Source organism: Macaca fascicularis, chromosome 11 (genome assembly GCF_037993035.2).
Source record: "Macaca fascicularis isolate 582-1 chromosome 11, T2T-MFA8v1.1".
Taxonomy (NCBI): Eukaryota; Metazoa; Chordata; class Mammalia; order Primates; family Cercopithecidae; genus Macaca; species Macaca fascicularis.
Genome location: NC_088385.1, coordinates 6708557 through 6729440, shown reverse-complemented (window position 1 = coordinate 6729440; position 20884 = coordinate 6708557). Strand labels below are relative to the sequence as shown.

At 44.9% G+C, this 20884-nt stretch overlaps 1 protein-coding gene across 4 annotated transcripts in view; it reads left to right on the top strand.

Annotated features, from left to right (window-relative positions):
* Positions 1-20884, top strand: part of ANO2 (anoctamin 2) — a 383296-nt gene that overhangs the window by 119335 nt on the left and 243077 nt on the right. For all 4 annotated transcript variants that reach the window (XM_045364578.2, XM_074006133.1, XM_074006134.1 and 1 more), the window contains 2 exons: positions 18597-18652; positions 19888-19929. In XM_045364578.2, the coding sequence (XP_045220513.2) occupies positions 18597-18652; positions 19888-19929 (98 nt within the window). The remainder of the gene's footprint in view (positions 1-18596; positions 18653-19887; positions 19930-20884) is intronic.

Here is a 20884-nt window from a genome sequence, read left to right as displayed (position 1 = left end):
TTGATAAAGGAAAAAGGAAATGAAGTTATTTCTTAGTGCAAGTGTATACATGCACAAACATGTTGTTAGCAAAAGAAGGAGGAAATACTCATGACAATTACAGTCCTCGTTTCTGCAGCTGGTCATGTGGTCATAGCTGGTATTGATGAGTACCTTCTTCTACTAAACATTCTGTATTCCCTTTGCCTTCAGCAAGCACCTCAGCAGGTCATGGTTTTTTTCCTGGTGGAGTGACCCAAACCGTTCCTGAGGGGCCTGGGCCATTTGCAGTCCTGCCTGGATTGGGCTGCTGTTATTTCCCATTGACCTTAATCACAGGGCATGGTAATACTAAGAAACGCCCTAATGGATCTCCTGTCTTCCATGCGTACCGTTCCTTACATCTGTTGTGGAGTAGTAGACTGATTTCATCATGATAGTCTGGGTCAGTCACCCCAGCCAACACTGTAATTCCCTCCTTAGCGTGTCGCCTTAAAGGTAGGAGGAGCCTGAAGTGGCCAGGTGGCAATCTTAACTTCTAGTTTAATGGAATTATTGTGTTTCCTGGTGACATCATTCCTCCCTCTGAAACTAAGATGTCTAGGCCGGCGGAACGTAATGCTGTGGGAACAGGAAGCAGAAATTTTGCTAGTGGATCACTAGGGGTGATGGTGAGTGGTGCCACTTCCACTTCAGTGCCTTGATTCCTGGACCTGTGAATCCTGGCTATGGGAGAAACAGTACCGTTTATTGGATGCTGATTCAGAGCACACATGGCCTTCTGGGGAACTTTGTCCCAGTCCAGCAAAGTATTGTCACCTAGTTAGTGTTGTAATTGTGACTTCAAAAGGCCATTCCACCGTTCTGTCAATCCAGCTGCTTCAGGATGATGGGGAACATGGTAAGACCAGTGAATTCCATGAGCATGAGTCCACTGCCACACTTCTTTAGCTGTAAAGTGAGTGCCTTGGTCAGAGGCAATGCTGTGTGGAATACCATGATGGTGGATAAGATATTCTGTGAGTCCACGGATGGTAGTTGATATGGTTTGACTGTGTCCCCCTGCCAAATCTCGACTTGAATTGTATCTCCCAGAATTCCCACGTGTTGTGGGAGGCACCCAGGGGGAGGTAATTCAATCATGGGGGCTGTTCTTTCCCATGCTATTCTTGTGATAGTGAATAAGTCTCACGAGATCTGATGGGTTTATCAGGGGTTTCCACTTTTGCTTCTTCCTCATTCTCTCTTGCTGTCACCATGTAAGAAGAGCCTTTCACCTCCCACCATGATTCTGAGGCCTCCCAGCCATGTGGAACTGTAAGTCCTTTTTCTTCCCAGTCTCGGGTATGTCTTTATCAGCAGCATTACTTTCCCAGTCTACACCAATGGCCTTGTGGGGAGCTCCCCATGTAATGCTTATTACAGTAAATTGGTACCAATAGAGTGGGGCGTTGCTGAAAAGATACCCGAAAAATGTGGATGCAACATTAGAACTGGGTAATAGGCAGAGGTTGGAATAGTTTGGAGGGTTCAGAAGAAGACAGGAAAATGTGGGAAAGTTTGGAACTTCCTAGAGACTTGTTGAATGGCTTTGCTCAAAATGCTGATAACAATATGGACAATAAGGTCCAGGCTGCAGTGGTCTCAGATGGAGGTGAGGAACTTGTCGGGAACTGGTGTGAAGGTGACTCTTGTTATGTTTTAGCAAAGAGACTGGTGGCATTTTGCCCCTGCCCTAGATACTTGTAGAACTATGAACTTGACAAAGATGATTTAGGGTATATGGCAGAAGAAATTTCTAAGCAGCAAAACATTCAAGAGGTGACTTGGGTGCTGTTAAAAGCATTCAGTTTTATAAGGGAAGCAGAACATAAAAGTTTGGAAAATTTGCAGCCTGACTATATGATAGAAAAGAAAAATCCATTTTTCTGGGGACAAATTCAAACTGGCTACAGAAATTTGCATAAGTAGCAAGGAGCCTAATGTTAATCACCAAGACCATGGGGAAAATGTCTCCAGGCCATGTCAGGGACCTTCACGGCAGCTTCTCCCATCACAGACCCAGAGGCTCAGGAGGAAAAAGTGGTTTCATGGGCTGGGCCCAGGGTCCCTGTACTGTGTGCAGCCTAGGGACTTGGTGCCCTGTGTTCCAGCCGCTCCAGCTGTGGTTAAAAGGGGCCAATATACAGCTCAGGCTGTGGCTTCAGAGGATGGAAGCCCCAAGCTTTGGCAGCTTCCATGTGGTGTTGAGCCTGCGGGTGCACAGAAGTCAAGAATTGAGGTTTGGGAACCTCTGCCTAGATTTCAGAAGATGTATGGAAGTGCCTGGATGTGCAGGCAAAAGTTTGCTGCAGGGGTGGGGCCCTCATGGAGAACCTCTGCTAGGGCAGTGTGGAGGGGAATTGTGGGGTTGAAGCTCCCACACAGAGTCCCTCCTGGGGCACTGCCTAATGGAGCTATGAGAAGAGGGCCACCCTCCTCCAGAACCCAGAATAGTAGATCCACTGACAGCTTACACTGTGTGCCTGGAAAAGCTGCAGACACTCAATGCCAGTCCATGAAAGCAGCCCGGAGGGAGGCTGCACCCTGCAAAGCCACAGGGGTGCAGCTGCCTAAGACCATGGGAACCAACCTCTTGCATCAGCGTGACCCAGAGTCAAAGGAGATCACTTTGGAGCTTTAAAATTTTACTGCCCTGCTTGATTTCGGATTTGCATGGGCCCTGCAACCCCTTTGTTTTGGCCAATTTCTCCCATGTGGAATGGCTGTATTTACCTAATACCTATACCCCATTGTATCTTGGAAGCAACTAGCGTGCTTTTGATTTTTACAGGCTCGTAGGCGGAAGGGACTTGCGTTGTCTCAGATGAGACTTTGGACTGTGGACTTTTGGGCTAATGCTGAAATGAGTTAAGACTTTGGAGGACTGTTGGGAAGGCATGATTGATTTTGAAATGTGAGGACATGAGATTTGGAGGGGCCAGGGGTGGAATGATATGGTTTGGCTGTGTCCCCCCGCAAATCTCAACTTGAATTGTATCTCCCAGAATTCCCACGTGTTGTGGGAGGTACCCAGGGTGGGTAATTGAATCATGGGGGCTGTTCTTCCCCATGCTATTCTCGTGATAGTGAATAAGTCTCATCAGATCTGATGGGTTTATCAGGGGCTTCTGCTTTTGTTTCTTCCTCTTTCTCTCTTGCCACTGCCATGTAAGAAGTGCCACCCTCCATGATTCTGAGGCCTCCCCAACCACGTGGAACTGTAAGTCTAATTAAACCTCTTTTTCTTCCCAGTCTCAGGTATGTCTTTATCAGCAGTATGTAAATGGACTAATACAGTAGTCTTGGCAGAAGCATTGCGTGCAGGATAGGAAAACCCATATCCTCAGTAAGTGTCTGTTCCAGTGAGGACAAACCTCTGCCCTTTCCATGATGGAAGAGGTCCAAAATAATCAACCTGCCATCATGTAGCTGGTTGATCACCCCCAGGAATGGTGCCATATTTAGGGCTCAGTGTTGGTCTCTGCTGCTGGCAAATTGGGAACTCAGCAGTGTAGCCAGGTCAGCCTTGGTGAGTGGAAGTCCATGTTGCTAAGCCCATGTGTAACCTCCATCCCTGCCACCATGGCCACTTGGTTCATGGGCCCATTGAGCAATGATGGGGTGGCTGGGGAAAGAGGCTGAGTGGTGTCCACAGAATAGGTCATCCTATCCACTCCACTGCTGAGGTCACCCGCTGGTGAACACTCACATGGGATACAAATATCTTCACAGTTTTTGACCATTCAGAGAGGCCCACCCACATACCTCTTCCCCAAATTTCTTTGTCACCAATTGTCCAATCCTGCTTCTTCCAAGTCCCTGACCATCCAGCCAAACCAGTGGCTGCAGCCCATGAATCAGTATATATTGCACATCTGGCCATTTCTCCTTGCATGCAATATGCACAACCAGATGCACTACTCGAAGTGCCCACTGGGAAGATTTCCCTTCACTGCTGTCCTTCAGGGATGTCCTAGAAAGGGGCTGTAGTGCTGCAGCTGTCCACTTTCGGGTGGTGCCTGCATATTGTGCAGAACCATATGTGAATCAGGCCCGAGTCTTGTCTTCTTCTGTCAACTGATCATGGGGAGCTCTCCATGAGGCCATTGGTGTAGACTGGGGAAGAGAAGACAGGGTGGCAGGAGTGGAGACCATGAGCATTTGAGCCACTTCCTCATGTAACTTACTTGTGCGATCAGGACCTGCTTGAGCCCAATCACGTATATACCACTTCCATTTGATGATGGAATGCTGCTGTGCATGACCCACTTTATGGTTAGATGGGTCAGAAAGCACCCAGTTCATGATAGGCAGTTCAGGTGCCATGGTGACTTTATGACCCATAGTCAAGTGTTCAGTTTCTATCAAAGCCCTGTAACAGGCCAAGAGCTGTCTCTCAAAAGGAGAGCAGTTATCTGCAGAAGATGGCAGGGCCTTGCTCCAATATCCTAGAGGCCTGCGCTGTGATTCACCTGCCAAAGGCTCCAAACAGCATCCCTATCTGTGACTGACACCTCAAGCACCATTGGATCTGCTGGGTCCTGTGGCCTAAGTGACAGCAGCTTGCACAGCAGCCTGGACCTATTGCAGAGCCTTCTCCTATTCTGGACCCCACTCAAAACTGGCAGCCTTTCATGTCACTTGATAAATGGGCCGGAGTAACACATCCAGATGAATGTGCTGCCTCCAAAATCCAAATAGTCCCACTACATGTTGTGCCTCTTTCTTGGTTGTAAAAGGGGCTAAATGCAGCAGCCAATCCTTCACCTTAGAAGGAATATCTTGGCAGACCCCACACCACTGGACTCCTAGAAATTTTACTGAGGTAGAAGGTCCCTGATTTTTAGTCAGATTTATTTCCCGTCCCCTGGCATGCAAATGTCTCACCAATAAGTCCGGTGTGTTTGCTGCTTCTTGCTCACTGGATCCAGTCAGCTTAATGTCATCAATGTAATGGACCAGCGTGATATATTGTGGAAGCAAAAAGTGATCAAGGTCTCTCCACATAAGATTATGACACAAAGTCGGAGAGTTTATATACCCCTGAGGTAGGACAGTCAAAGTATATTAATGGCCTTGCCAGCCGAAGGCAAATTGCTTCTGGTGGGCCTTATGGACAGGAATGGAGGAAAAGGCATTTGCCAAGTCAATGGCTGCATACCAGGTACCAGAAGATGTGTTAATTTACTCAAGCAATGAAACCACATCTGGTACAGAAGCTACAATTAAAGTCACCACTTGGTTAAGCTTATAGTAATCCACTGTTACTCTCCAAGATCCATCTGTCTTCTGCACAGGCCAAATGGGAGAGTTGAAGAGGGATGTGGTGGGAATCACCACCCCTGTGTCTTTCAAGTCCTTGATGGTGGCACTAATCTCTGCAGACCCTCCATGGATGCAATATTGTTTTTGATTTACTGTTTTTCTAGGTAGAGGCAGCTCTATGGCTTCCATTTGGCCTTTCCCACCATAGTAGCCCTCACCCTACCAGTCAGGGAGCCAATGTGGGGGTTCTGCCAGCTGCTAAGTATTTCTGTGCTAATTATGCATTCTGGCACTGGGGAAATGACCACAGGATTAGTCTGCGGACCCACTGGACCCACTGGAAGTCAGACCTGACCTAAAACTCCATTAATTATCTGACCTCCATAAGTCCTTCCTTTAACTTGAGGATCACAATGATGTTTTGGGTCCCCTGGAATCAACGTCAGCTCAGAGCCAATGACCAGTAGTCCCTGAAATATCTGATCATATCCCTTTCCCCAGTGCACAGTTACCCCAATGCACAGTTACTCTGATAAAAGGCTGGAGGTCTCTTTGGGGAAGGGTAAGAGAAAGATTAACAGCATAAATTATTAGTAGTGTAGTGGGGTCCTTCTTCAAGGGGACCCAACCTCCCCTTCAATCAAGGGGTTCTGGGTCTGTAATTCCGGAAGTTGATTGATGGGCCATGATTCTCTGTTTTTATAATTCAAATTAGTCTTTTGTCCATTTGACCTAGAAGTTTTCTTCTTATATAAATTAAGTAGGAATGCAGTAGGCTTCCTATAAATTTCAGTTCTAGGAACACTGTGATTAATAAACCAATGCCAGAGCTCTACATGAGTCAGACTATTCTGATTGCTGCTTTGTCTCTGCTGTCCACTATGGTAGCTACGCCCACTTTGCCTTTGATGGTTGAGTGCTGCCACTTGGCCCCTGTCACCTCCGGATCCAATTATTCCCATTGTATTTAAATTTTGTAGTTGAGTGACTGTGGTTCCCACTGTTAGATCTGACATACAGAGAAGAGCAATTACAGGGCCCTTCAGAGATGCAGGTGCTGCCCTCACAAATATATTTTACAAGGCATTGGTCAAGGGTATATCTTCTGGACTTCCCAGCTGCGATGAGTAGGTCTGAAGTAACTAATCCACTCCATCATCCCAATCTCCCTAACCCTTTGGATCTCTTCCTCTACATTAAACTGAGGGAGATCAGGCATTTTCAGCTTGCCACAGTGGGCCATGTTTTAATCCATATTTCAGCTAACCAAGCGAATAAACTATTAGAATCCCTTTTAACTCCCTGGGCTGCAACATTAAATGCAGAGTCCCTACTTAATGAGCCCAAATCAATAAATTCAGCCTGATCCCACTCTGTGTTCCTTCCACCATTATCCCATATCCTTAATATCCATTCCCATGCCTGTTATCCAGATTTCTGTTTATGTAAATTAGAAAACTCAAGCAGTTATTTTTGAGTGTAGTGCAACTTCTCATGGGTCATACTGTCAACCTCACCTCTAAGGGCCCACTGGGGCTTTAGTCTATTTATAGGTCTAGAAGCAAACAGGGGTGTTGGGGGTGGCTCTTGAGGAGAATCAACATTTTCTTGCCTGGCAACTGCCTCAGTGAAGGCCATCACTGTTGCCTCTCATTCTTTTGCAATCAGTGCCCTCACTTTAACAATAGACACCCGGCGAGGCTGTGAATGCACCTTTCATTGCAGGTCAGCCACTTGCATGATAAGAGCTTGTGTCTATTTTTCCACAATTTCAGCTCTTTCTTTACAGGAGATAAAACTGTCACTCAGGGCAATCTTAGCAGATTTGATGCTCAGAATCTGCTTCTCAAGTTGGGCGTTAGAATCCCTGAGTTCATCATTTTCTTTCATCACTTGGTCCACTGAACTTAGGAGCAACCAACCAGCTTCATTATGTTCCTTGGTTCCTTGCATATGGTCAAAGGTATTATGTATAGAGTCACTAAACTCCTTGCCTCTCGTGAGCAGTGAATCAAGAGTGTCAAATGCATTTATTTTGCATAACTCTCTAAACAGCTCATGCCAAGGACTATCAGTGTTCTCCATACTATTGGAAGTAGAGTCCTTAGCATTTTGGGGTCTAATGCTAAGCAGCCAACTCCAGAAACCCAAAAACCAATGAAAGAACTCCATCCTTAATATTCTGTTCCTCTAGAACCCCTCCTGGTAGAAAATGTGTATTAGTGTTCTCTAGAGGGACAGAACTAATAGGGTATATATATAGTATTAACTAACTTGATCACAAGCTCCCATGAGCTGAGGAGCAAGGAAAGCCAGTCTGAGTCCCAAAACTGAAGAACTTGGAGTCTGACATTTGAGGGCAGGAAGGGCCCAGCACAGGAGAAAGATGCAGGCCAGTATAGCCTTTTCATGTTTTTCTGTCTGTTTTATATTGTAGCCGCACTGGCAGCTGATTAGATGGTGCCCACCCAGGTTAACGGTGGGTCTGCCTTTCCCAGTCCACTGACTCAAATGTTAATCTCCTTTGGCAACACCCTCACAGACACACCCAGGATTAACACTTCACATCCTGCAATCCAATGAAGTTGATACTCAGTATTAACCATCACATCTCCCATAGTTCATGTTTTTTTTCTTTTCAGTCTTCATCTTCCACAACTTCCTGCATCCTTCCAAGCCTTCTTTACTGCACCTCCATCTTCTGATAGTTGTTGGAAGGTGCTGTTGACCTACTCAACTGCTGTCCTTCTGTTTCTCCCTCATGGGTCACATTTTCCTTGATTTTTCTTCCTTATTCCACATTTTAGATGTTGTCAGCTTCCAAGTTCCTTTGGCTTTTGCACTCTCTATTTTCTCTATATAGATGACTTGCAACCATCTGTTCTTGCTCCTGTTTCTCTCACCAATTGCAGCCTTGCATTTCCAACTGCTTAATGGATACCTCCACTTAGATGTTCACCAGAACCTCAAAATCAGCATGTCCACTTCTCTCCTCTCTCTCCTACTCCTCTTCCTGTTAATGTGACCATTATTTTCTCTATCTTTGCTCATGCCGTTTCCTTTTCCTGAATGTCCTGCCTGTGTTTTTCCCCAATCTCAGTGATGCCTATCCCCAGATCAAACATCACTGTCCTCCAGATTCTTCCTTAAAGCCCTTTCCTTGGAGCTCTTATCAAACTGAATCTCTTGCTTGCTTGTTTTCTACACCCATGGCTTAGACTCCTAAGGCAGTGAGTCCTTGAGATGTTTCTGAGTCATCTTTTATGCCCCAATGCACCTCACTGCCTGTCTTGCACATTCTACTCAGTTGATTTGATTGAGTGGATTAATTTAAAAATGCCCAGCCTGCTAGTCCCACAGCAGTTTCTGGTCAGTTTCTGACTATGTGTGTTCATGGACAAATAACCTCTCTGCATCTCAGCTTACTTTTATGTAAAATGGGGATTATAATCTCTATCTTGCGGAGTTTTTGTAAAGATGAAATAAGTGGCTGTTAGTTTGTTTTGTAAACTGGAAAGTCCTAAAAACAAAAGTTCATTTTGGGGGACAATCCCCAGGTTGTTGGAAGGCCACTGGAGACTAGAGGCCCTCGGCTTTAACACGCATGTTTTTTATTGTGTGTGTGGGAATCTGAGGGTTTTTTGGTGATGTCTCAAAGTCAAATGTCAGGATTTTGTTGTTGTTTTTGAGTTGTATTTATAATTTTGTCTTTCCTTTTTGACATTCAAAAAACATTTAATGAGCACCTGCTGTGTGTCAAATGATGTTAGAGAAATGGAGGGATGCCAAGCTGAATTTAGCATAATTTCTACCCTTGAGGGACTCTTAGTTTAGCCATGCAGACAGACGTGGAAACAGATTGTGATGAGGCAGTGTGGTAGGTGCTATAATAGAGATACGTACAGAGTGCAGTTGGAACATAGGGGAGGAGGCAATTAATGCCCATGTGTATGTCTCTGTATGTCTAAGTATTAACGTAAATCATTGCTCCCAGGAATATTAGGTATGTCAGGAGTGATCATCTCCAATTACAGATGGGTACAAAGAGGATACGTGACTTGCCCAGGGTGGCATCTTGAGTCAGAATTGAGTCTAGAACTTGGGTACCCTTGCTCTAATCCTATTTCCACTACCTTTGGGATGCTACAGACTAGGAGTGGAGTTAGGCTGAGTCTTTAGAATCTGATAACTTCACAGTAGCCCTTAAGGACTTACTAGCTTTGTAACAGGGGGCATGTGACTGAACTCCGCTTCTCAGCAGAGGAGAACACCAAAGGCCTGATTTCCAGTGGGTTGACTTCTGCCTATGAAGACCAAGTGCCCTCTAAGCTCTTTGGCCAACTTACCAATCTTATTTAGAAGATAAACAAAAAAAAAAAAAAAAAATGAGGAATGTGATAACTCCATGAGGCCCCAACATAATATGGAGGCCTGAGCCACAGGATAAATTTAGATTTTATTGCCTTTCTTTCTGGCTTATAAGGGGTGGAGGAGAAGCATGAGTGACTAGAATCAGCTTATATTTCTCCAGAAGATTGTGTCCTCATTAAAAAAAAAAAAGAGAGAAAGAGAAAAAGAACAGGACTGGAGTTGGAATCGTAGGTGTTTTCATTGATCCTTCACTCTCGGGGTTATCTTTTGTATGGTCATTTCTTTTGCAACCAACTGACAAAGCTTTATTCCCTTTCCCATTGTACCCAATTTAAATATTAGAAAATAGAAAAGATACTAAAGATAGTAACAACTTAGAAATTCTCCCATTTATCTAGTAATGTCTCTTTGTTCTTTGAGACAATACATTTTTACTGAATGCCTACTTTTGCAAAGCTTTAACCTATATACAAGTAGTATGTATTGATATATTTATATTCCTGCCTTGTTCCACAAAATTTCTGGGGTGGCTTACAAGAAAAACAGCAAGACAACATAGTATAAAAATAAATTGAAAAATAAGAACCAGAGAAAATAAAATAGAATGTCAAAACTAGGAGGAAGAAAATAGAACACATATTCAAACCATAATGTCCTCTAGTTTCTACAGTTGAACTGCAAATTTAACCTTGAACCAAAGTGAAAGGGGAATATGGTCAGGGGTATAGCTCTTGCTGTCTACGGCAATATCTTTCTATACAGAAATCTTTCTAAAATCTATCACACAATTTCCTGCTTGCTTATGTAGAACATGCCTACATATATTCTCCACATAAAGGCATATGAAAATTTTTCTGGATTATTCAAGATCATCATTAAGAACATAATGATTTTCATGTACTCTCAAGGATTATCAAAGCATTATTAGGATTGTTTGCACCACATCGCTCGGATTTCTTGAATTCTTGACTCTGGTAACCTCCCTCCCTGAGTTTTGCTGTCTCAGGTTTGCTTTTCAGTGTGGGAGACAAAAAACAAGCTCGTTAGAATTTTGGGTAAAGAGAGTGTAAAATGCGTGGCAGGAGGGTCTGAACGATTCTGCTGTGGTAAAGGGACGTCACATTAGAAAGTAGGTTTTGTGAAATCTATTTTAGCTGCTCATTTATTTTTTTCTTGTTTCTGGGTTTTCTGTTGTGAGAGCTGAGATAACCAGATAAGAGGCCTCTGATAAATTAGGTGTTACTGTCACCAAAGTAATAAGAACTCCTTGCATGCTTGCAGTTGTATGTTTTTCGAAACACTTTAACACTCATTAGATCATTTGATCCTTTAAACTGCCAGCAAAGTAACTTCAGCAGATGTTAATTAACTTCACAACAGAGAGATTAACTGGCACACCCACAGTTAGAACTTTGGAGTTGGATTTAGAACTTAGGTTTCTTGGCTCTTTGTCATTGCTTTTTAACTCATTTAATTAGTAAATGGATAAAGTTATTGGAAAAAGTTTCCTGGAAGAGGTGGAAGCTCAGCCCTTCCCAATGTAACATCCATTCACTCATTCAACACATATTTACTGAGCACTTACTATGTGACATTCATGTTCTGGACCTGGGAAATGGAGTAGTGAATCCAACAGACACAAATTCCTGCCCTTAAGGAGCTTACTTTCTAGTTATGGAAGACAGAAAATAAACCAAGAAGTAAATACAACGGATAGGATGTTGTGTAGGGATAAGGGTCAGGAGAAAGAATAAAGCAAATAAAGGAGATGAAAATGAAGTGAGAGTGGGAAGGTATTTTAAATAGAGTAGTCGGAGAAGGTCTTCCTGATGTAATATTTGAGGAAAACAGGGAGCAAGCCACATGGCTGTGAGAAGACAGATACTTGAAAGGAAAGCAAATAACACAGAAGACATAGTGGTGGCAATTCCAGAGAATCAGTTTGGGTCCCAATAGGAACAAATAGCACACCCCAATTAGGGTAATTCAAGGTGGGCATATGTACAGATAAACCATTTACAAAGGGATAGACAGGGAGTTGGGGAATGCCAGGGACAGCATTGTAACCTGGAATTAACAATAGCAGAGCTCTTACCATCCCTAGACCCATGGAGAGAAAGAGAGGCCACTGCAATGTGGAATCGGGTAGAGGAGGTGGCCTCGAGCAGGTGACTATTCAGGCAGAAGGCCACGGGTCTCAATACTGCTGATAGCGGTACGAAGCCAGAGAGCACAGCCTGTTCATGTCAGATAGAGGACAGTAGAGAGTAGATCTGGAAGGGGAAGGTGGAAGATAGGCACACGCCTGGCAAGGCTGGAGAAGTGGATGCCAGTTCCAGCTCTGGGATGAACAAGTTGTAAAACTTCGGTCAAGCCATGTTCCCTGTCTGGGCCTGTTTCTCCCCTCATAAAACAAATGGAGCCTCTCAGTGCTCTCTAAGCTTCTTTCTGGCTCTAACATTTCCCAGACTGTGATTCAAAGGAGCCACACGATCTGTACATATGAGCCAACGAGGCCCAGGGAGGGGACTGGCTTTCCTGAAGGTTCACAGAGAGCAGGTACCAGGGGTGTGGCCAGTACTTGGGGTTGCATGATGCCTGCAGGCCTCAGAGAGGTTGAGAGCAGACAGTTATAGTGAAAGGGAAGATAAGAACAAGGAGCATCCAGAGCAGTTGGTGAGGATGGTTGGAAGAAGTTTGTACTCCTGTAGCAATTCTTTGCATGTGATTTTGGGCGATGGTGCCATGTGAATTGGCATCAGAATCACCCGGCGTGCTTGCTAAAACCCTGGCTGTCCAGGTCCCATGCCACATTTGCTGAATCAGAATCTGTGGGGCAAGGTCCCGAGATCTGCATTTTTAATAATCTACCCAGGTGATTTTTAGGAACTCTAGAGTGAACCAAAGAAAAACATAAAAATAAAGATAGGGTGCACCGTTGTCGTAGGCTTTGTGACCTGCTTACACTTGGGAATATGAAGCGTATTGCAAAGCACTCTGCCTCCTGCCTCCTGGGGATTTGACCACTGGGGTTCTGACCACCCAAAGATAACCAAGTCTATCTGTGAAGGGCCTAATTTTGATTTTTCTAGTATTGTATGCACATTTGGCATTCAGTCCCTTTTAATGCCCTAGCCACCAGCCAGGTCTCTGGAACTTCTTTTCCTTTCCTCCCTTCCTTTTTTTCCTTCCTCCCTTCCTTTTTTTCCTTCCTTCCTTCCTTCCTTCCTTCCTTCCTTCCTTCCTTCCTTCCTTCCTTCCTTCCTTCCTTCCTTCTCTTTCTTTCTTTCTTTCTTTCTTTCTTTCTTTCTTTCTTTCTTTCTTTCTTTCTTTCTTTCTTTCTTTCTTTCTTTTTCTTTCTTTCTCTCTCTGCTTGCTCTTCCTTCCTTCCTCTTCTTTCTCTTTCTTTCTTTCTTTCTTTCTTTCTTTCTTTCTTTCTTTCTTTCTTTCTTTTCTTTCTCTCTCTCTCTGCTTGCTCTTCCTTCCTCTTCTTTCTTTTCTTTTCTTTTCTTTTCTTTTCTTTCTTTCTTTCTTTCTTTTCTTTCTTTCTTGTTTGTTTGCTTGCCCTTCCTTCCTTCCTTCTTCCTTCCTTCCTTCTCCTTCTTTCCTTCATTCTCTTTCCTTCCTTCCTTCTTCCTTTCTTCTTGCTTGTTTGCTTGCCTTTCCTTCCTTCTCCTTCCTTCCTTCATTCTCTTTCCTTCCTTCCTTCTTCCTTCCTTTCTTCTTTCTCTTTCTTTCTTTTTCTTTTTCTTTCTTTCTTTCTTTCCTTCCTTCCTTCCTTCTTTCCTTCCTTCCTTCCTTCTTTCCTTCCTTCCTTCCTTCTTTCCTTCCTTCCTTCCTTCTTTCTCTTGACTGTCTTCCCTCCCTTCCTCCTTCCCTCCCTCCCTCTTTTCCTTCCTTCCTTCCTTCTTTCCTTTCTTCCTTTCTTCTTCCTTCCTTCTTCTTTTCTTTCTCTTTCCTTCTTTCCTTTCTCTTTCCTTCCTTCCTTTCTTCTTTCTCTCCCTTCCTCGTTCCTTCCTTCCTTTCTCCCTTCCTTTTTTCCTTCCTCCCTTCCTTTCCCCTGCCCTGTCCTTCCCTCCCTTCTCCTTCCCTCCTTTCCCCTCTCTTCCCCTTCCACTTCCCCCTTCCCTTCCCTTTCCTTCCCTTTTCTTCCCTCCCCTTCCCTTCCCTCTCCTGCTCTGCCCTGCCTCCCCTCCACTCCCCTGCCCTACCCTGCACCATTTTCCCTGCCCTTCCCTGGCTTCCCCTCCCCTTCCCCTCCCTTACCCTTTCCTTCCCTTCTCTTTCTCTCTTATGGGGGGTGATGTTTAAAATTAGTATAAAAGGACAAAGCAGGAGGAGCTGACCTTAAAAAAGTGTGGGTGGACTAATGATCAAACTTTTTAGAATTCTTTCATAACTTCAAGAGGAACAACTCGACCTTTCCCTCTTATTTACTCCTGAAAGTGCGAGATTATGGATTAATGTCCACCACATTCAGAGACTGAAAATATTTGTGAGTTTGGGTACTGCATGGTGGTGGAAGTGTGTGAGTGATCAGGATGCCTCCTTAATCAATGTCATCTTTCCCAAGGTCAGTTATGAGAGCCCTGGGAGTTGACTTTACTATTGAATAACTTTCTAGTGCAGTTTGCCATGGAAAGAAACTCAAGCCTCACTGACCTTATCAGAGGAGGGTAAACACCTTTCTTGCTCCTTCATATGAAAGTTACTGTTGCTTTTTCATGGACAGAAAATTACAGGTTGATGGAACTATATTTTCATGGACATTTTGGTGTCAGAGCCTTTAAACAAATGTATGCTTTGGACACCTCCCCTCCCCACTCAGGAGACAATGTCTTAATTATTTTGACCAAAGCCAGACCGTGTTGTGTGTTGTAAACATCTGGTTTATCATTCATCCAGCTGAACTGGTTTACATTTTCTTAGAAGAAAAGGCATGGGATTAAAGGCATTTAAGTAATTAAGCACACGTCAAGACAATTTGGTGGTGGGTAAATATAGTCTCTGTTAAATGCACCGTCTGGGAGCTCTGGTTTAGATTTACGTCCGGCTGGAGTGCAGGGATGAAAGCACAATGCCAGGCGGACTGGGCCCTGTTCTTGGGAGAATCAAAACCAAATGGGTTTTCAGGAGTATGGCACCCATTCCTCTAAGTACCTGTCCCGGTGGATAAAAGTTTCCTTTGAGTTTGGCCTGGAGGGAATAGCACTGCAGTCCCTGTCACCAAGCAGCACTTGTAGATTTAATGAGACTCTCTTTGGGAGGTAGACCATAAACTTCTGCGCTTTGGTTGTTCCTTTGTGTCCAGGAAATCAGATATGTCTGTGAAGCTCAGTGCTAGGTCTCAGCTTTGTATGACGAATGTGTGTTTTCAGGTACCGGTGCCGAGTCCTAAGCCCACCCCAGTCATGTTTCTTGGCCCTGCCCCTGTGGATGTGGGACTGTGGTGCTAGGCCTGGTTGTGTCAGGCTGCACAAACATGTGGTCCATGCTGGGCAGGGAGGAAACATGAGCCTTTTCCTTTGGAAGTTTTTAGTTCTAAACACTAGGCATGAAGTACCTGGTGATTTGAAGGGGACATGGGCACGTCGACTTTGAGGATCAGTGAGGGGCTCCTCAGGGGCTATACTTTGAGCTGAGACATTGTTCCTCTTAAGGAAGACAGGGAAGGGAAAATGTCCTCAGCGCTTTCTCCTTCTCACTGTCCCCCATCCTGAAAGTAATAGGACAAAAGGTTGGGTCTCTCTGTCTCTCCCTGGGTCTAGAGCTGAGAGGAAAGAATATAGATGCAATCCTGAAGAAGAAAACTTTGCCATTATGGCCAGATGGATGGCGCATGATGGAACCAATTAGCCCATTTTTGCTGAAAAGAAAGAAAAAAATCAGAATTTCAATTTTCAAAGCAGGGACTCTTTTTAAAAAACGTTTGATTATTTTCTTCTTGTTTTAAACTGATTTCCATGCTTGTTTGGGGGTAGAATCTTGGTTTCTGAAGTCTGTGGGTGAACCGGGAGGCCAAAGGAATCCCTGTTGTTGGGTAAAGTTGTGGATGAATGCTTAAATTTCAGCATGCCTCTCCCGCCCCATTCCTCCTCCTCAAATGTACTTTCTTCTCCTTTCCCCTAGCGGCCACTGATTGGGATCACCCATAGGATACCTCCTGAAAAGTGGGGAGTACACAGCTAGAGGGAGCAGAGAAACATCCAGTTGCAGCATTTTGGGGGCTGTGGTTATCTGAGTTAGGACAACTCTGGTTTTATAACTTGAGTCTGCTCCAAAGCAAAGGACCTTTTACCTTGACTTTCTGTCTTAGGAGACAGAACAATCAGCTGGAGTTTAAAAGTTTCTTCATGAGCACAGAATGCTCAATGAAGCAGTGAGGAAGGCGATGAACAAGAGGAGTACTGAGATAACTGCAGCCACAGGGCCGGTGACTGTTAGGGCTGCCATCTCTTCTGTGTTTCCAGCCGTGAGCTAAGTGCTGTGAGACACACAGGTGAGAGGAGTGCTCTCTGACCCAGGTCAGGCCTCTGGGGAACACAAAACAATGAGCAAACCTTGTCCTGGAAGTGAAGCAAGCTGCCCACTTCCAGCTGCACCGTGCACCGGAAGCTTTATTTGAGATGGGGATTAGGGTGCATAGCTTTAGTGTCCTAATAATTTGAGACATTTCTGAGGATCTGGCAGCTGGGACCAGGAGTTCAGGTTATCGGTCTAATGGCTTAATGCTTCCAGACACTCGGCTACCGTGCAAAGTCAAGCTGAGAATTAGCAGAAGAGCTAAGTAGGTGAAACACCTGCTGGACTTCTCCTTGGAGTTTTGGGACTGTCTTCAGGGTATATACAGCTGCCACGGCAACCATGGGGTGTGACTGTAGGGATTGGGTTGGGTAGGTTCTGGGGTGTGGTCTAGCTGGGGCCTTACCCGCCTGTGATGCTTCAGCCTCTATCCAGGCCTACAGCACTTTGTATTTTTTAACTACAAACTCCCACAAACTCCCCTCCCGGCTTGGGACTCCTCCCTTTGATTATGGTAGGGTGGCTTCATGTTGCTGTGGTTATGGCTCTTGAACTGATTAATGATGCTCGGAGTGAAATTGTAGTCTTGTGAGTCAGACAAATCTGCAGTTCAGCAAACCTCCAGGGCACCCTTCCCCCATCTGCACTCCCTCTCCCCACCCTCTGCTCCTCTCACCCCGCAAAGTTATTTCTCATGTTTTATGTGCATGCCAAGGAGGAAACTTAAAATCAGGAAAGGACTGGCCCTTTGGTGACGCAGCAGTACCAAAACACTCAGCTCTCAACTCATTGGAAGAGCGGCCATTTCTACCGGGCGTCCCTGGCAGCCTCCCGTGGGCCTCCGCTCCCACGTGGGGCCCGGAGAATAGTCTTTGTGCCATCCAATGTCCTGGAACTGTGGCAAATGGGGGCGAGGTTTGAGGAAGAGGAGGCTGATGGAGGGGAGAGGATTGTCTGAGATCCTCTGCGGTCTCTAAGCGTGTGGGTGGGGCATTGGATAGGAGCGGGAGGTGGAAAGCCATGAATTTTAATGAGTAAATGTTGTCTAGATTTGTTATCCAACCTCGGCGTTTATTCAGAGCCATGCAAATGCAGATTTCTTAGCATTTGGACATCATACATCTTTCCCTCCAAAACCAATTATCTCCTCATCTCACTACAGTCTACAGTCTCTTTGGAAAGAACAGTTCAGGGCAGAAAGTAAGTGCGAGACAAGGGAAATCATTGTGTACCAGAAACTCCCCCTCTCCTCCCCCTCCATGATTAAATGTGGATCCTCGTATGGCGGGATCCTTGGTACTACGAGTTGGTGAGACATAATCCCTCCCGTCTGGAAGCCAGCGACCCAGGACAGACCATCCCGACTCAGACAGAACACACAGACCACGTTATAGTCTCTGAAAAAAACCAAGAATGAAACAAGTAAATAACGATGACTTTATGCTGCGCAGAAGGTTCTCTGTTGTGAGTATAATGGAGTTGGAGGGACAGAGCCATTTGTTCATTTCACATTTGTTTAGTAGGGTCTGCTACGTGCAAGTGGTGTGAGACACTGTTGGAATTAAAACATAAATCTCTTGCATAGTTTTCAAACTTTTTGGTCTCAGGGTGACTTCACACTTTTAAAAATTATTGGGAACACCCAAAGGGTGTTTGCATGGCTTTGTCGACCAATGTTTACTGCATGAGAAGTTAAGGCTGAGAAATTGTGAAAGTACCAGAATACACAAACACATGCCATTAGCCACAGGGGATGATGGCAGCACATGCCACAACACCCCACTATGCACTTGTGAGAGAAGAGTGAGAAAGAAAATAATGTCTTAGTGCTATTAGAAAAATAGTTTTGCCTCCAGGGGCCCCTGAAAGCCTCATAAGGACTCCCAGGGTTCCCCAGACCACATTTTGAGAACCACTGCCCTATTGCTTCCTGCCCACCTCAGGGATATTATGGTCCAGACGGCAGATCAGTCACAGCCAACACTGCCTTGTGAAACAGCAGGAAGGAGCTCAAAGTGCAGTCGAATGCTCTCACACATACTTTTATGGATCATGATTAAAATGATCCATACAGCCATTCATTCCTATGTGGTCATGGAGCACAGAGATTCGCACCTGACGGTGGTGGAAGGTTATTGGACTGGAATGACTGGAATCTTTGAAGATAGGAGGAATGTAAACTTTGAGACAGCATATTTGATGTGAAAACATCATTTTGTATTTAGGGAATGAAAAAATATTGTTCTTGTACTAAGAACCAGAGCTTGACAGAAAGTTCTAGCCTGGCTGATATAGAGGAGGATGCACTGATTCTCAGCTGGGGGGCATGTGAGAGTTTAATAGTTATCAAAAAACAAGGGTTAAGTTGAGAAATGCCTGCCCCAGAGTTACTATTTTCATCTCCCTTTCTTCCGTAGGTATTAACTCTCTGATTGCAAACAATATTTATGAGGCTGCCTACCCTCTTCATGACGTAAGTACCATTTTCAACAGCGTGCTCTCTGTAGTCTTCAGAACGTTGAAAACCACAACTTTTCAGTGGCAATGAAACGGGTGAATACCTGCAGGGTGAGGCAGGAGTGAATCATGACATTAAAATACCTTGGCTGACCCTGGATTGCTCATTGCTGACAATAATCCCCAGTTTGATTTTTGCCAGTCATCTCAAACTGTCTCGCCAATGATTTCCCCAGAAGACAAAATACACTGGGCTTTGTCTGAGCTTTCCCTGTACTCCCTGGCTTTGTTTTTAGCAAAAGTGTGACTATACAGATGTGGCATGAGGTGATTAAAGGGAGGAGATATGGGTGAGGGTGGTGGATGGTGGTGGAAGGAGACTGAAAGGCCTGGGTGATCCCTAACCTGGGCTGTCGGACCCGTGGCTGCCTGAAAGTGGTATTTTGTATATGAGAGTTTTGTGCAGATGTGAAATTCCTCCTTAACATGCAGGTACATATTAACGAAAGATCATTATTTAAAACAAATTTTTTTTTGAAGAAAATCTCTCAGAATTCCTTGTACGATGCTTTGGTTAAGTAAAGAAAACAGAATGACTGTAATGCAAGCTCTCCTTGACTGGAGATAATGTTATGAACAATAATGTTATGAACTTCCCATGACACAATGCAATGGTATTCTTCAAGACAACTCATGAGAATGTAACTGGTCCTTCAGCTAAATGCTCCATGGCTTCACTATTCATCAGACTGGTCAGGTCTTGGGCACCTGCCATGCAGTAGTGCCATGTGAGACTGCTGAGGTGGGGCTCCCTGACTGCCCAGCAGGAATTTTCTTGATGGGAATCTTCTCATTCCTGACATATTTGCAGTGGCGTATGCACTGCTAAGTTCTGCAGTTATGGACAGAGTGAGCATGTCATGGCACGGGTGATTTTCACATGATGGGCTAAACCATTTAAGGTCTGGAGCTCTGCCATTGCATTGCTACGAGGGAGCATAGGCTGATCTCTGAAGTGTATGAGGGGGGCGCATCTTTGTGTGAGAAGTTATCCCAGGAAATGTGGCAAGTGTTGATGGCTAAGAAAATGGAGTATCAGCCCCTTACCATGCCATGCTTTTGACCTTCCTTAAATGGGAGTGAAAAAAAGCAGTGATATTAGAAAATAAAAAAAAAGAAAATCCTTTCTCTTTTGGCACCTGTTTCTTGTAATTTCATTGGCTTTATCCAGCATCCCTTTTTCTCCCACAGGGTGAATACAATAGTCCAGAGGACGATATGAATGACAGGAAGGTAAGCCTGCCTCACGCAGCATCCTGGACTTTGGGCATGAGAGACTACGGGTGGGTGTGGAAGTGGCTAGAGGTGCCTTAGATGTTCTCTTTACCTGCTTATCTACTTTGCAGCAGTTTCCCCCACCCAGGTATTTGGAAATGTGAGTGTGGTTGCTACTGCACTTAGTGCCTGGAGAGCCACAATGCCAATTGTCCTGAAATATATCTAACGCCCACCACACAGCTCTCACCCCATCTTCCCATGGCAAGACAGCACCAGTTGAGAAACATTGGCTGTCCAAATTCCTTAACTGATAGGTGCAGAAACGGAGACACAGAAGGCTTGAGCACCTTGGCCTGGATGACACAGCCACAGGAAACAGAGATGGGGCTCGGAACACCTCTAGCCCTCAAATCCAGGGTTCTTGCTTAAAACATGTGATGATCCGTGCCGTTGTGGCTTTTGGAGGGTCAACTTGAGGTGATTCTTGTTTTCTCTTAGGCAGGCAGGTGGCGTATAGCCACTCCCAAATTATAGATGAGCAATTATAGATGTGAGGGAGGCTCAGTTGTGCTTTGTAGTTCAAGTAGCTAGAAATTGGAGGTTACCGTTAGGGGAAGGAACGTGGCCCCAACCTCTTCCGTGGGGATGCAGCAATGATCCCCTCATGCCATCCTCCTGCTGGCTTCTCCCCACCTTCAACAACTCTAGTGAGCAGAGGAGGGTGGGCGATGGTGGGAGGGATGAGGAGCCTGAAGCTCAAGCAGCTTCCCTCCCCCACTCTGTTGTCTGGAAAATCATTCATGCCCCAAGTTGCCTTTCGAGCAGGCTTCTTTTTATCCTGCCTATTAGTCCCTGTTATGAAGTGTTAAGTATTAAAAACATAAAAGGTCTTTTCCAGAAATACTGCAGTGATTGCTTACACATGTCCTCTCTCTGCCTGCCCAGGGAATCTGCTGTAGTATTGCGATGT